Below are 17528 nucleotides of genomic sequence, written 5' to 3'. Positions count from 1 at the left end.
ATTTTACTAAGTTCCCTCTATGAATATGCTGCTTTCTCAAGCTGAATTGTGATTTTTGATATTATATTTCATTAATTGTAGTTTACAGTGACTTAAAACAAAAACATCCGGACTGATGCTACACAGTTCAGAATATGTTGATGCCAAGGTTATTCTAATTTTTGTTCTAACAAAATTTAATTTTTGTTCTAACAAAACATAATTTTTGTTCTAACCCAAAGTAATCTTTTGAAGATGTGGACTCACACACCCGCCTGAACGCTCCTGAAGTACACAAACACTAGAGGAAAATCAAGAAGTATGGGAATGAGAGCAACCACTTTAAGAATTCTGTTCTAGCTTTGAGTTGACAATAATCTCATTTATCAAGCATCTCTCATCCCATAAACAAAAGGAAGGAAAAGTCACAAAAACTTAATTGTAAGTTCCCAGTCAACTGCTTTTTAAGTCTTATTATATGTCTTAAATCTGCAGCTCTGTTAAAATAATGCTGTGTAGTGTCTGGGGTAGGGGAAGGGATAATAGTTCACTTCTAGAGTGCTTGCCTAACATGACGGAAACCTAGTGTTAGATCCTAAACACACACACAAAAAAACATACAATTATTATCTTTATCATATGTAGAAGAAGGGATCTACCAGATACTAAAAACACAATCTAGCAGAAACAAAATATGAACACTATGAATAGTAACATATAAAATATAAATTACATTTGATTACTCATGAGAAAGTAAAACAGAAAGACAGTCAGGCTCCTTATCTTCTTCTTGCCATTTAGAAAAACTCAGAGAAAACCTTGCTTATGTTTAATGTGTGTCTGAAGAAAATAGTTTTCAGTTCATTCTTAAACCACATTTTTCCTTTTGGTAGGCAGTGTGGACATTTGAAATAATATTTTAGCTTTTGCACTAAGCTACATTCTCTATAAAATAACTTTATCAGGAAGTCCTGTACTTGAGGAATAAACATGCCTTTACTAATATTTAAAAAGCCCTTTTTGCAGGCTTGGACCTGTTCAGTGTAATACTTCAAAGTAGCGTCACTAGATCAGAAGGCAAGAAACAATTTGAAAAATTCTTTACAAAAGTAGCCTCCATTTCACAGCATGGTATACATAAATGGATATTATAAAGTATTTTATATTTTATAATTCATACATAGAGTTATATGTAATTGTTCCAAGCAAAAACTACCTTAAGGGTCCACATTATTTATAATCTGTGTGTGTGTGTGTGTGTGTGTGTGTGTGTGTGTGTGTGTGTGTGTGTGTGGAGAGAGAGAGAGAGAGAGAGAGAGAGAGAGAGAGAGAGAGAGAGAGAGAGAGAGAGAAGTAGACAAAGACATAGAAAGTGACACATAAAGAAACAAAGATCCTCAAGCTTAGGGAAGCAATCAATGTTACCCATATAGTCAATGATATTCTACATGAAATTTGAAAATATCACCATAAACTCATCCAAAACAATGAAGAACCAAGACAACCAAAGGAGATTTTTGAAGTAAGATGGCTGAACTTGCCCTTCCCTCAGATTTAAAAGTACTTAAAACCAAAATGTTGGCAAACTGAATCAATGGAAGACTGGTACCCCCAGGGCAGAGGAAGCCATCTGTATGGTACGCAGCTATCTTCTTGGAACCTGACTGGGACCCAGGGACATGTAATGGGCAGCTGTTGGTTGAACAGTCTTGAAGAACTGGGGAGAAAGAATTAAATATATGCACATGCACATTGGGAAAATGAACATCAGACAAGAAATAGGGTCAGAGAAGCGATCAGACTTTGGGGTAGGTGATCTCTTAAATGAAATAAAAAATGCCCATTGTTCTGTATTATTTTGATTGTGTTCTGACAAATAAAGCTTGCCACTAGCTGACCAAAATTAACTACAGGTTTTGGAGAATGTATACAGACAGGACAGGAAGTAGTAAGGCGGGGCAGAGAGGGATCTTGGCACTTTTGGAGGATGGAACGGAGCAGGTACGAGAAGAGTGGTGGCTTCTCTGCTCTTTCAGGGTCTTATTCTGATATCTGACTCCTGAATTTTTATTGATAAAGAATATTTAGATGAGTGCTTCATCTCACCCCTGGCTTTGTGGCCACTGTTTGCAACTGCAGCCACCAGAGGCAGCTGGTTTTTCCTCTTGCCTCCAGCCTTCTGAGTGACTCTGGGACTGTCTTGTTGCAGCCATTCTACAACAATCTCCACAGGCCTCAAACTCTATAGATGCCTGGGCTCCAAATGCCAAAAGTTAGCAGTCCACTACTGGCTGGCTTTGCCTTCAGACAGTTCCATGCTCTTACTTCCTGCCCATCACACTGCTGCTTCCCCATGTTCCCTGCGACTGCCTTTTATACAGCTGGCTCCTTTGCTCCTTTTTCCTGTGGGTTGTGGGCTTCCCCTGGACCCCCCTCCTCAGACTGCTGCCACCCTAGGTTAGCGGCCTTAACACCCGCTCTGGCTTCTATTGTTGTTGCAACTGCCACACACTCTCAGCTCACAACTATGCACCGGCAGCTGCAGCAGCCCTCAACCAGGCTGTGCACTGTCTGCTTTCTCCATCTAGCCATGCTTCTAAGCTTCAGCCAGCCTCATACTTCACTGTCATCGTCAGCAGATCTGCTGTGACACTTGGAAATTCTTTAGTTAAATTAGTTAAAAAAGGGGTGTAGAGAAGAGGTTTTTTTCCCCCATGTTAAAGATGGGAAACACTAAGATGCATGGAATTAGGTCGCTGTATAGTTTCACAATGGATGGTTTGAAAATGGAACAATTAAATTAAGGGATAATGAACTCAGCTGGGATTGACACAATCTCAAATATAATTTTGGTAATTCTTATTTTATCTCTAAAGAAGTTGTTTGATATCAGTGGCAAATATGAAGAATTGAATGATAAGATAAAATCCTTAGAAAGACAGACTAATAGAACTAAGAAAAATATTCAGAGGAGTTTAGAGCAGATAACATCATGAAATTGAAGGGGAGTGGCCCAAGGTTATAAGAAAACAAACTGAATTTATCCAGTTACCATTCAAATACAGCCACCAGATAATAGGTATCCTTAAGGCTATTCAGAAGTTAACTGGTGATGTATAGAAATGTTAGATCTGAAGAGATTTAAGGAAGTAGTACTTTCATTTGGTATACATTCACCTTTTTTGAAGCAGATATTAAATTGATGGTCCACTTGGAATAGAATTATTGCACAAGACTAGAAAGATTTCGTTACAGCAGTATTGGAATCTGGTCCTCAGCTACGCCATCAAACATCAAGGTAGGGTTAGAGGTTATGAGATTTCCAAAGATCAAATCCTTGGTGAGTGCCATTATGCTAATGTGGAAAGACAGGTTACACTTCATGATCACACCTTGTCTCTATGCCATACAGTAGCTCTGAATGCTTGAGATAAGACTGACGAATCAGGAAAGAGAAATGAGCCATCTACTAAAACTATACAAGGCCCAAAAGAAACCTTCACTGATTTTTTTTTAACCAAGATTGACTTCATTTGTAAATAGAATGATATCAGTTCTAGAAGTTAGAAGAATATTAATTGAATCTTTGACTTCTGAAAATGCTAATTCAGAATGTAAAAAGTAATCAGGCCTTTAAAGGCAAGATCAGCACCCACACATGAATGGATTAGAAATACAGCTGATATTGGATCTCACACTTATGGTGATACTAGGATGGGAGAAGTGACTTCTACAAATTTTAAGAAAAATCAAAAGGTAACATGTTGTAATTGTGGTAAACCAAGCCATCTAAAATGGGATTGAAGGAAACGTGTTTCCAGGAACAATGTTTTTTTTTTTCTAGAGATAATCTAAACGGAAGGCCTCAGCCTTCTAGAATATGTACAAAGTGTGGCAAAGGCTGACACTGGACAAATGAATGCAGATCAACATGAGGAAGGCAAGGTAACCCTCTGCCATCAGAAAATGCCATAGGGTGCCTCTCGCAGGCCTCCATATCAAATGTGGTTCAGTCACTCCCTGTCAGCACTGGGGAAATACCTCCACAGAACAGTTAAAAGACTGGATATCTGTTATGGAAACCCATACTGCTCTGGATGAAAGAGCAACTTTAGAGGATAAAACAAAAATTTCAGGAGAAACCGTAAAGCAAATTCTTGGGCAAATTTATATAAATGATCAAAGACCAAAGTTAAAATATGAATAAAGGGCATTATAATTGAGAGTTTGGTAGGCAAAGGGGCATATGTAACAATGATTGCACCAAGATCTTGACATCTAAATGGATTGCTTCAAGAGGTAAATGTTCAGGCTTCAAAATTGGAACTTTATCTCAAGTAAAGGAAAGCACAAGATGGGTTGAATGCATAGGGCTGGAAAGACAGAGAGGGAAATTAAAGCCATATGTGGCTAACAGCAATGAACTTACAGAGACCTAATTTGTTACAGCAATGGAATACCCATATTAACATTCCTCCAATCTCAGAAACAAATGATAAACTAACATATGTTTCTGAGAAAAATATTAAAAGGTATTATAAAGAACAATCATTGACCATTCAGATTGTACATAAACAGGGCACAATGGCTGCTGATCTTTAAAAGGTACTCACAGCCCTATCTTTAAAATGACTGTCTGACAAACTTATCTGGTTGGAACAATGGCTTTTGACATCAGAAAAATTACAGGCCTAAGAACAGTTGGTAAAGGAGCAGCTAAATGTTCAACATATTGAAGAATCGACCAATCCTTAGGATTCTTCTGTATGTTATTCAAAAGAAGTCTGGAAAATGGAGAATGCTAACAGATCTAAGAGCTATTAATAAGGTGATTCGGCCAATGGGCTCTTTACAGCCTGGAATTCCCTTGCCTTCTTTATTACCGAAAGGGGGGTCTATTACAGTGATGGTTTTAAAAGATGGCTTTTTTTTACTATTGTAAGAACAGGATATAGAAAAATTTGCCATCACAGTGCCTATATATTATAATTACCAACCTGTTAAAACATATCAATGGAAAGTCCTTCCACAAGTAATATTAAACAGCCCTACCTTGTGTCAATATTTTGTACAATAGCTATTGGAAATGATTCAGAATCAGTTTCTTCAATCTATAATTTACCATTATATGGCTGCTATCTTACTAGCTGATTCAGATGCAGATACCTTAGAAAAAATGTTTGAAGAAATAAAGAAAATTTTGCCTTGTTGGGGATTATAAATTGTTCCTGAAAAAATACTAAGAGAAGATTCTATTAATTACCTAGGATATACAACAGGTTTACAAAAAATTCAACCACAGGAAGTACAAATTAGGAGAGATAAGTTACAAACTCCTAATGATTTTCAAAAATTGCTGAGAGATATTAACTGGCTACTGCCCACAATTGGATTGACAACTCAAGAACTAAGTAATTTATTTCAAACCTTACAAGGTGATACAGACTTAAGTTGTTAAGAAAATTATCAGCTGAGGCTGAGAGAGAATTGGCTTTGGTAGAAAAGAAATTCTTTCTTTTTTTTTAACCTTCTATGCATTCTTCCACTGGAATTCTAATGCAGAAGAATATTTAGATTGATGCTTCAACACATTCTACTCAAAAATAATAACCAATAAAAAACCTGAAGTGAGAAAGAAACTTCCAAACACAGAGACACTTTCTACACACAAAGGTTTGGTTTACTATCCAAAAGAAGGAATATCTAAGAATTGATAAAGAATATATAATGATACAATTAAAATGGGAAACTATTTTGATGAACATATTAGAGAACAGGAAATAACTCAAATAAGCCAATAATATAAAAAGATACTGATTTTTATCAATCAGAAAAATGAAAATAAAAATCACATTGATAGACATCTTCTGCCCAGAGCATGAACAAAAATAAAATTGTGGCATAACCAAACATTGCAACATTTTGATGGTTGAAAAGAAGGAACATATATCACACATACAAGCACAAATGCATCATATGTTCATGAGGTGCAGAACCACAGACATGTAACTGCATACAGTCCTACAAGGAACTGTCCTAGAACACTGTGGACACCAAACCCCACAAGGCTCATGTCTCATAGTAGAATGAAGCATCATTGGAATACAACCAATGCATATCCTCCCACAGCCATGTAACCATTGTGTGTTTCCCACATGACATTGCACATAAGTGGCTGCTATGCAGAATATCTTAGGGTAAGATGGTAAAATGAAAGTCTGTATGTGCTCTTTATGAATGGAACTCTCTTTTTTTATGAACTACCTTTCAACTCTTGATTGTTTGAACCCACCCATGGATACGGTAACCGTTATATTAATTATCATGTATAATATAATTAACAAGTTTTTTGTTAAAGTACAAAGAAATGTAAGGCATTAGAATTTTTTAGATTTAGCAATGAAACAAAGCTAATTTGAATTTTATAGGCAAATACACTTAAGTTGGGTGGTAATTACATATTTATTACTTTTTATGGTTTTACAACTCATGTATTTCATACATTTTTTTTGAAATTATCTATAATTTCTTACTAAGTAGGGGTAGAAGAGTAGGTTAACTTTTGTAGTGCTAGTGGCTAAAACAATTATTAATACGGATAAAACACAGTTTTCTTCCATCCTGCCTATCAAAATTGTACAATCCTACAATGACAGGAAATTTATGACTAATACATTTGAAATCTGAACAATTCTATTAAATGTCTATCACATTATCATATCAAGTTGGAAGATATCATCATTTATTGTCTTATAACTGGTCTTAGTTGTACTCTATGGAGTCATATAAAATTAGGAACATTTGCCTAGGTTTTATTTTTCTCATATGCATTCCACTGATCCTGGTTGTTAAATTATTTAAGACAGAATATCAAATAATAAAAATGGTCCCTCTCAGCTTCAGGAGTGCTCAGATATGATAGAGATGTGTTTTTTCCCTGACTGCATCCTTTCTAGGGACAACAGTGATGAGGACAGCTGAAGACAACACCCTTCTTGAGAACTTCTGGATTCTCACTGGGCCAGGGTATCTGAAAGCAAGACCCACAGTGAATGCCTGAAAGCATGGATAATAACAAGTGCAATATACATTATGTTTTCCTATGCATACTGTTGTTATAATTCTTTCATGAGGGAAGATACAAAGCAATGTCTGAATCTTTTCCCACAGCCCTGAGATAGTGCATTTGGGAATCAATGAAGTTATTGGACTTTCTTGCAGAATGTAGGTAAGGGGTGACTTACAAGGATGAGAGCATTTCCCTCTCCCCACAACTGGCTGCACCTAGAAAGTGTTACTCAACAGGGATGATGGTTTCCCTTATAGCAACACTGATGGAGCACTTTCTCCTATCTTCCACACCTCTATGTACTCTAGCCCTCCCCCACATCACAGGCAGTATTATAGGTGGCAGGGAGCACCTGGATACTGAGGGGAGAGTTTTGTGTCCCACATTCATCACCAGCCAGTTGGGATGATCTTGTATAAGGGGGCACAGCTGAACTCCCCAAGACAGTGGCTGCTTGGCTTGGAGGACAGTTACTCATAATACCCATATATATCTATAATAATGTTTGACTCATAACTTAAGCATAAGATAAATTAAAAATATAGCCAATAACAAACAGACTTTAATAGCATTAAATCTCTGTCATTCTCAATATCCCACTGAAGTGGATTCACATTTTTTCACCATGACAATATGAAAAAACATAATGCCTATCTCCCACCCATATGGTAAGACATGATGAGATGAACAGAGATGAATGTCATAGGAATGGTGACCAAGGATTAGAAGGGTTGCTTGCATATGACCACCTCAGCAGCTGCCATGCTAACTGAGACAGCAACCAGATCACCTCTGGTTACACCCCTATATATATGGTAGACACATTGGAAAAGGGGATGACTCATGGCCCATACAGAACAGATCCAGATGTTGTAAGACTTGGTGATACTACTTATAATGTTACATAATTTAAAAGTGGCTTTTTTTCAGTTTCTAGGGATTTGCATTTAATGTATTAGGACTTCAATTAACTTTGACTAACTGAATCTACAGAAGATGGAACCACAGTGAAAAGAGACCCACTATATTCTACAAGGCACCTTCTCAACAAAAAAATAATAGGTAAAATGAAAATATATCTAAAAAATAACATTCTGTCTAAGCCAGACATTTTATTAAGAAAATGCCATAAAGGATTAAATATCATAGACTGTTTTAAATATGAGGGTATAATATCTTCAGAAAGAAAATATTTCCTCAAGATGATTTATGTTAAAATGACAAAGAACTTACCAATACAAGAAAGTTTTTATTCATTCAAATAGCATGGCTCCTAGTCTCATCAGCAAAGCAGTTCTTCTCAAATGTCTACATAAGAAATAATCATATGTAGATGCACTCAAAAAGGCTTATGCAACATCCTATAAGTGATGAAGTCCCAGGAAATAGATAAATCATGCCATGAAAGCTATAGTTTAAGATGCATTGGAACTCAAGACCAGTAAGAACTGAGAAAAATGGCAACAATGACTATAAATATTTCATGAAGGTTCTACACAAGAGATCACTCATATAAAATTATAGGTAAAACTATGCCATGAGGTATGAGGTATTAAATAAATGTAAAACATTAAATCATCAATAATAGTACTCACTAGAACATATTAATTATCTGAATCTGCTGGATTAATAAGCTAACAAATATGGGAAGGAATATGAAAGCTAAAAGGAAGTAAAGAACACAGAGAAAATATATTTGTTGGTAACTAAACAGAGTAGTTGCCCAGACAAAGAATAATATCTAAAGGTGGCTGGGGATTGTTCAGTCCTATAATTCCCCTGAAAACCATCACCTCCAACATCTCTGTAAGCACTACCTACAACCACAGCCATCCAACTGCCGTCACCACCATTACTTCCCAACCATCACTCCCTCCACACCATGATCACCATCATCACAACTTCCAACACCACTGCCATTTATACTACTATTGCCAACATTACCATTTCAACTATCACAGTCATCTCCACTACCACCACCATCACCAATGTCACCCCATTACTATGATCACCTCCACCCTCACCACTAACATTCCCAACACTGTCATCACCATCATGTCATAACTACCACTTTACAATGGAAAGATGAAAAAAAAAAAAAACCCATGAAGTGCGTGTTGCTGTGAATAAGCCCTATCCATTTGCTAGGCAGACACAAAGTTTGTACTACCTTGAACTATATGTTCCACCCTCCTACAAGTTTCAGAATCCTCAAATTGCCATGGGCACTCTTAAGCATACCATATACCTCAACACCAATGGAACTGACGATTTGGCTCTTGATTATTTGCCAAAAATACACATTAAAGGTACTTAATTCTTTTCCACAATTCTTAATTTACAAATCTAAGCCAATCAAATAACCTTTGAGCCTTAGATTCTTGTTAAAATTCCATCTTCATGAGGCTGTCCCACCATTTAATACCACACTATTTAATAATATGAGTTCTTAGGTTTCCCTTGGTCAACCAATGCAGACCTGATTGTGGTACCTCTAAAATTCTCTTACCTTACTCAAAATCTCCAAACTCTCTACAAGGCCTATCATCTCTTAACATTCTGTGTTCTACTTATGGTCTCTTCATACTAAGAGATACCTTCTATGGAGAAAGTGTGATTCTTAGTTTTATTGACTGCTGCATCCTATGGACACTGAGACCACAAAGTAAAGACACTGTATTCCCAACAGTACATGCACTCTGCCTAGGTGGGAGAATATTGTTAGAGGTAAAAGATTTGATTTTCTTCCAAATTATTTTCCTCCAAACACTAGTACAAGTGTTCTGTACTAGTGCTTTAAAAATTTGCAATGACAGAATATTCAATGATCTGCAGGCAGGCAGGCAGGTAGGCAGGCAACTAAGTCTCCCAGAAGGTTCATTCAATAGATGATATACCAATCTCAAAGAATGTTAGATTGTTAAGCTTAACATTCTCGAAACAGACTAAAGCTTATGAATGACAGCAATGTGTAGTGTTATTTGCTCCGCCCATGATCTTGGGCTATGGGACCTGAAGGAGGTGGTGCTTCTTGCTTCATATGTGACCTCTTAAAAGGAGAGGGAGAAGGGTCACATGCCCCTTCTCCTTGCTCCTGCCTGTGAGGTAGATTTGCTCCTGGTCAGATCAGAGTACTACTTCAGCTGTCTATTCCTTTCTGTATTCGTGAGTGTATTTCCTCAGTTTACGTTAATAAATTTCCCTAATATTTCTTAAACAGACTCCTGTGGATTTATTGCTTTAGCAATGTTTCAAGTTCAAATGAAACAGGCTATGCTTTCCTCTCAGATCCATTAGTATCTCTGCTTCCTTTATGTTAACACGAGCCCAGGGCAACTCCTGGTACCTTACTTACTCCCAGACCCAAGTTGTTCTTATATCACTGCTGAAAGCATTGTCAAAGTATGTGAAAATTACAATATGAAATGACTAGTAATAATGAAATGCAAAGATCTGGCCTCTCCACAACTCCTACCTCCCATTCTTTACGTTCTTTACATGAGTCCTTTGCTAAAACAAGTTTGGTTATTACTTCTTTCTCTCTCTTTCTTTCTTTCTTTCTTTCTTTCTTTCTTTCTTTCTTTCTTTCTTTCTTTCTTTCTTTCTTTCTTTCTTTCTTTCTTTCTTTCTTTCTTTCTTTCTTTCTTTTGATTTTTCTAGACAAGGTTTCTCTGAGTAGCTCTGGTTATCTTGGAACTGGCTCTGTAGACCAGGCTGGCCTCAAACTCAGAGATCTGCCTGCTTCTGCCACCTGAGTCCTGGGATGGGCTTGGTTTGGTTATTTTTAAAGAAAGAAAACAAAAAAGAACAGAGAAGAAAAAGAAGATAAAAGAAGAGAGAAAAAGATGCCATCCATCCTTGCTTGGGTACTCATGTCCTCTGACTTTCTCATATATACAGTTTGATATTCATGAGATGCCAGAACTTAAAATACACCAAAGATTTAGGGATGACCATATGCCATAATTCAGATGAAAGGGAGCCAAGAACTGCCTTATGTGATCAAGAACCAGTGAAAAGCCTTCCGCTCCACAGCAGAACATGTGCAGAGATGCTGCTAAGCTGCAGCTTAACTGCCAGAGTCCTCAGTGTGGTCCCTGAGCAATACGCTGCCTCTAAGCAAAGGAGTCAGAAGCAGAAGAGCCAGGCACCTGGAGATCATTCCAAGAGCCTGACTGTGCCTGTGCATCGCTCTGTCATCTCAGTTACAAGACACAACAAAAGACTTCTATTTCGCGTTGCTGTGGCACACTGCTTTCTATTACTTGCTACACAAGAATTATCACAGCACCTTTCCACAGAGGAAGAAAACACTAATTTAAGGTTTTAGGTATAGCATATTGGACAAACAACATCTTTCATTTTTTTTCTACATCTAGAACTAAAAACTGTAGAAGATAAGCTATTATTTGGCTTTGTGTCTGCCATGTTCAGGTTAATACTTAGGAATTTAAAATCTAAGAATTTGAACATTATGAACATTTTGTAATCAGGGGAAGATAAATCATGTATAGGGTGTGAGCATATAGAACATATAAGACCAAGATCTTAAAGATATACCAGTCTATTATTCAAAAACCATTCTCTGTCATCTTGAAGAATGAACTTATACTAATAAAATATTGTCGCTATAATGATATGTAACTTAGTGAGTCAATAACAACAGATAGGAAGGAGTTCATAATAACACCTATAATTTTAACATAAAAATAAAGCATTAACCTCTTAGTATTCTATTCTAACCCCAGAGTTACTCAAAGTCCTTGGAATAAAGGTTTACCAGAAATACCTGTATATTAAATGAAAAGACAAAGTTTCCTTGTTTATTCTCATTCTCTCTCTCTCTCTCTCTCTCTCTCTCTCTCTCTCTCTCTCTCTCTCTCTCTCTCTCTCTCACACACACACACACACACACACACACACACTACAGAAGAGAATTGAGAATAACTCCGTAGGGTGAGAGTTGGATGGAGAGATGATCTAGGTTCAATTCCCAGTACCTACAAGGCAGCTGTCTGTGGCTCCAGTAACTGATGGCCTTGTCTGTCCTCCACTGGCACTGCATACACACATCGCATAGGTATACACGAAGGCAAACCATCCATACATAAAGTAAAAATAAAGAATACCTCAACAGGGTTGGTAAGACAGCTCTGCAGGTAATGCAGCTTGCTGCCAAGACTGAAAACCTACATTTGATTCCTGGAACTTATAGTGGAAGGAGACAATTGACACACTCATGTTATCCTGTGACCTTCCTTCTTAATACACACACACACACACACACACACACACACACACACACACACACACCTAACAAAAAGAAATACCTCTGTAATCCTAAGAGGAAAAATTTATTCCATCATTATGTTTCAGGTAATGTGAAACAAGAGACCTTCATAAAAGTTTAAGAAGTATCATACAAGTATAACAATCATTAGAGAAAATGATGGTATAGTGGCCAGCATTGCTACCTTCCAAAAATAATAAATACCTATATATGTAGTTAATACAATTTTTTATTTCTTTGCAGTACTAGGGATTGAATCCAAGGTGCACTGAGTTACAGCACTAGATCATTTCATTAAATCTCTTAACAGGTGAAAATTTAAAATGTGCAATTTCTACAGTAAGGCAACAAAAGCTCCAAGACCTACTGCAATACACTGTGATGGGTGATACTATCCATAGAATTGTTCATGGATTACACTTAATTCTCCATTCAGGAATAAATGAAGCGTAGAAAATTGAAAGCTAAAGAGTTAGATTGTAGGACTGGGGATGCAGGTCAGAGAAAACAGCTTGCCTAGCATGTGCCAAGACTTGGCCCTTGGTTTAAAATGTCAGACTGTAATATGAAACTTATAATAATAATAGTAGTAGTAGTAATAGTAATAATAAAATAAGTAACATGTTAAAAATAACAACTTGAAATAATTCATAATTGTGTAAAAGATGTACAAATTATAAATAATAAAATTAGTTTTATGTTTAGCCCAATAACTTATAAGAACTGAGTAAACTGAAGAATAAAAGAGACAATTTACATTAACTAAGGTAGTGCTTCATATCTGAGAGAATACACTCATGGAAAAGATAGTCCAAGATGTGATACAAATTATGCTTGAGGGAGAACTTCTTTTCTTGGGACTAGGAATATAGGCTCAGCGTTGGTAGATCATCTGGTACTAGTCAACCCTAGTACTAAACTAAAAAATTCTTGTCTGGAAAATTATTATTTATTACTTCAGGAAAAAGGAACCTTGAGAAAGGGAGGGAAGACATGGCTTTCCTCATGAATACGGAAATCTGTGCCTGCATCTTAGAGGGGAAGAGGGAGGAGGTACCAATCAGCCAGTGAAAAGGAGTTTGATGAACAGACTGAGAATGGCTGAATTATAACTCTCTTCCTCACATTCTCTTCATTTCTAAAATATAAACTCAGATAAACCAGGCAATGTGTCTAACACAGGAAAGCAACAGTGATGGTGTGAATCTGGGTATTGAATATGGCTGCCTGGGGAGATGATACTTTCCTTCTGATTCCTAAGGTGGTGCCAAGTTTCAGTGCTCGCTACTGGCTCCAGTAAAGTGCAGCATGCAGTGATGTAACAAAGGTGCTTTCCTGCTAGACAATGTGAAGTGCAACCTCGGGGGCAGCTTAACAAACACCACAGTATAAAGAACTCCATAAACAATCCAGGGTACTTCTGAACAAGTTTTCATCTACTTCTAAGAAAAAGACAGCAAGGAAACAAGCAGGTGTCAGGGACAGAGTAAGAGAACTATTGATGAAGAGTTTCAAGAATATGACCAAGGATGATGGGTCCACTGAAACACTACCAGTGATAACATCTGTAACAGACACAGACACAAAATGCTATAAAAATTAATCCTGATAACAGCAACATCACAGATAACCTAGAACAAGAGTAGGTTTATGTTAGGTGTGGTGTATATACGAAATTGTTTTTTTAAATTTCAAACCCTAAGGTTGTGTTCAGTATTTAGATTCTTTTTAATAGATTTAGATTCATGGATTTTAAAATTCTTTGTACGTAAATGTTTTTTTCTGCATGTCTCTTTGTGCATCATTTTGTGTGCCTGGTATCTGTGGAGGTCAGAAGAGAGCATCTGTCTGGCAGGAACTGGAGTTATAGATGGGTGTAAACAACCATGTGGGTGACAGGAACTGAAGGCAGGTTCTCTGGAAGAGCAGCTGGTGTTCTTAAGCACCCACCCATCTTAACAGCCCCCTTCTATTATTATAACTAACCTATTTTGTTAATATATACATATTTTATATTTTGCTATAAAGTGTCCCCACAGCCTCATATATTGAAAGCTTGCTCCCTTAGCTGATGGTGTTGTTTTAGGAAGGTAGTTAAAATTTTAGAAGGTATAGCCAAGTAGGAGGAAGTATGTCACTAAGGGGATGCCCCAGAATTCTGTTTCCTGACACCCATTCCCTCCATCTCCCTCCCTCCCCCCTCCCCACATTCCTGACAACTATGATAGTCAGTTTCACCTCAGACCCAAAGCAACAGACCCTGGCTTTGGTTGGAAATCAGGAACCAAAAAGCTAATGTGCCCACATGTTGCGAAGCAGGTAATAAGCATTAAATGAATAGTCATTTTTAACAAGTCCAGCATGGGAAGGACAGTATTCCTCTAGGCCAGAGACCAGCAAACTTTATGGAAAGAGAGAGAAAATCATTCTTATTATGCTTAGGAGACCACAGGGCCAATTACTAGATTCTATCTTTAAAGAAACAAAGAGGGAGAGCTATGTTCCACTAAACCTGAAACTTTAATTTCATGTGGTTTTCATGTGTCATAAAGTATTATTCTTCTTTTGATATTTTCAACCATTTTAAAAATGTCAGAGCCACTTTTGGCTTGCCCACAGTACAAATACAGACAGAAGACTGGGTTTGCCCTGTGGGCTGTCATTTACCAACTGACACCTGTCTGACCTACAATTCGTTCTTATGACTATGCTATTAAATCTTACGTATGTGCAAAAACATTAATAGGAGGAAGGGGTTTCAACACTTTAAAATTATCTCTCTGAATCATACTCCTTATTCTTCTGTAAAGAATTTCACAAGAAAAGCCAAGTTGCTGATCTGATCCATATGACAGTGTGTGGTAACAGGCGCATGGTTGTAGAGCCTTACCACAGGGGCAGAAGAATCTGCAGACCTTAAATGCCACAGGCGGCCCACTTCACCCCGCTGACCAAACTATTGTTAATACTTCCTGAAGAACATTCTGTAGATGTTTACAAAAATACTTTTTAATTTACTGACAACTAAAATAAATTATTACAGGGCAATGGGTGTCAATAATAAACCTAATTTCAAAAGACCAATGCAAAAGTCATTAGACTGCCATTTTTGATTACTTAATTTACGGTTTGCCAATAATTTTGCTAATGTAGGTTAATGAGTTTTTACATTTTGCAGTTATAAAACCTATCAGGTTAGAAGATGCTGACTCCTCTAAAACTCCTTAATGGGAAATAAAACAATCTTTAAAAAAATGTAATAGGATATTAATTGTGATTTCATGCAGTATATCTAAGGAGAGACTTGGCCTCATAAAATAAGAAACAAGGAGTTGAGTCTAGTAAAATCATTCCCAAGTTTGCTATTAGCTCACTCATTTTAGGTCAAGTCATTTAATACCCATCCATCTATCCAGGATAGAAAATAATTGCACAAATTAACCTGTAACCATTTTATGGGGCTCTGAGACATCCATGGTAACTTCTTGGACTATGTTTATAAGGTTACAAATTCAGAACTGGTAGTTCTTCTTCCTCACTTTGAAAATGGATCCCCATTGATTTGCACAATGACACACAAAGTATGTGAAGTTTATAAAGTCTAATATTCTCTATAAACAGATTTTTTTCAATAAAATACAGTGTAATTCTTTGAAAGATTCAGATAATCTCTAAAAGTATCCATTTTAAACTGTAACCAATTTATAATTAACTGCCTTCCTCAATAAATTAACAATAAAAGTCAACCACTGAGTATACATGGTATTAAATACTAGGTGATATGTAAATTATGTTCTTCAATCCCATGATAACTTAATAAGGTAAGTGTAATTACCATAGTGTAGTCTGCTCAAATGGAAAATCTGAGAGATAAGGTAACTTGTCGAAGGCTACAAGCTGATGAGACTTGGACCGGAAGTCCACATTATTAGCCAACCAAGCCTTGGACTCACCCCTGTTACTTAAACTGGGTATTTTGGAAGGTTTGAGCAGAAACATGGCTTTAGCTTAACCTTCATTTAGTTTGCTTTCTACAGTCCAAATGTCTGAACATCGTTTAGCATGTAAGCATCTGGGACACCATGAATGCGCACAGCTTCCATGTGAACAGAAATTTGGAAATCTTGTTGTCATGCAACAGTGGCTATGAAGTCTGGCTGTCCCTTAAAAACAAAACAAACACAAAGACCAAAACCCTTTACTGATTTCCTTCCTTATTAAATTATGTAGCTTTATTATTCACTGATATATAAAAACATAGGACTATTCATATTAGTGGGGTTGATATGTGATATTTCAATACAGGTAATCTTTCAATCACATGAAAGTATATCTATTTCCTTATTATTTCATTACAGTAAAATCTTTTAGAACCTTTTGTTCCATCTTCTTAAAATAAACATCATTGCTGCTTAAAGTCACTATCATAAGTAATAGAACACCAATACTAGTTGCCCCTCTCTAGCTGAAATACAGAATCCATCAATAACCTTTTTCCAGACTCCCATCCCTCCCAGCCAGCCAAACTATCATCCCACTCTCACCTTTCAGGAGACAAACATTTTTAAATCCCACATCTGAACAAGACAATGCCAGTGTTGCCTTTCTGGATCTGGCATCACTTAACATAGCAATTTCTCTTTGGCCAGTGTTGCTACAAATGACTGGATTGTACTCCAGATAGTGGCCAAATAGTCTGCTGTGTGTATGTACATCACTTTCTTCATCTGTTTAACAGGATTTAGACACTCAAGGTATTTTCATTAAGTTTTGTTTTGTTTTTCTTTTTTTGTTGTTATAGGAATTATGTTCTAGAGTCAAAGTTACTGGGGAAATTATTAGAACACAGTTTTAAGATCCCTATTTTTGTCTGCTGAGTGTTTTTAAAAAATAGTCTAGAAGTGTACAACCTATTTTGAAAGACATGAGTGTGAAGAGTCTTTTGAAATAGCCATAGAAAAGATCATTCATGAAGTATTTATCTTGGAATTTAGGCTAATTAATTTATTAAACTTTTCACCGACAATCAAACTCTTTAAGGGAAAGATGACATCCACCAAAGAGGAAGGAAAAAGAAGGGTAATTACAGAGTATAACACAGAGGTGGGTGTTGTCCACCCAAGAACCAAGTGGCTCCAAGGGACTAGAAAGGAATGAATAATCCCTGAGGGTGAAGACACCAAAGATTAT

The 17528-nt window shown here is 36.8% G+C and overlaps 1 protein-coding gene across 5 annotated transcripts in view; it reads right to left on the bottom strand.

Moving 5' to 3' along the window:
• Tpk1 (thiamin pyrophosphokinase 1) overlaps nt 1-17528 on the bottom strand; it is a 334426-nt gene that overhangs the window by 162999 nt on the left and 153899 nt on the right. The window contains exon 2 of one of the 5 annotated variants that reach the window (XM_076566409.1): nt 8282-8356. The exons of the other annotated variants lie outside the window; for them this stretch is intronic. Within the exon in view, the coding sequence (XP_076422524.1) occupies nt 8282-8305 (24 nt within the window). The 5' untranslated portion in view covers nt 8306-8356. The remainder of the gene's footprint in view (nt 1-8281; nt 8357-17528) is intronic. 5 annotated transcript variants of the gene reach the window in all.

Source organism: Peromyscus maniculatus, chromosome 3 (genome assembly GCF_049852395.1).
Source record: "Peromyscus maniculatus bairdii isolate BWxNUB_F1_BW_parent chromosome 3, HU_Pman_BW_mat_3.1, whole genome shotgun sequence".
Lineage (NCBI taxonomy): Eukaryota > Metazoa > Chordata > Mammalia > Rodentia > Cricetidae > Peromyscus > Peromyscus maniculatus.
This window is presented reverse-complemented; position numbering and strand designations above follow the sequence as displayed.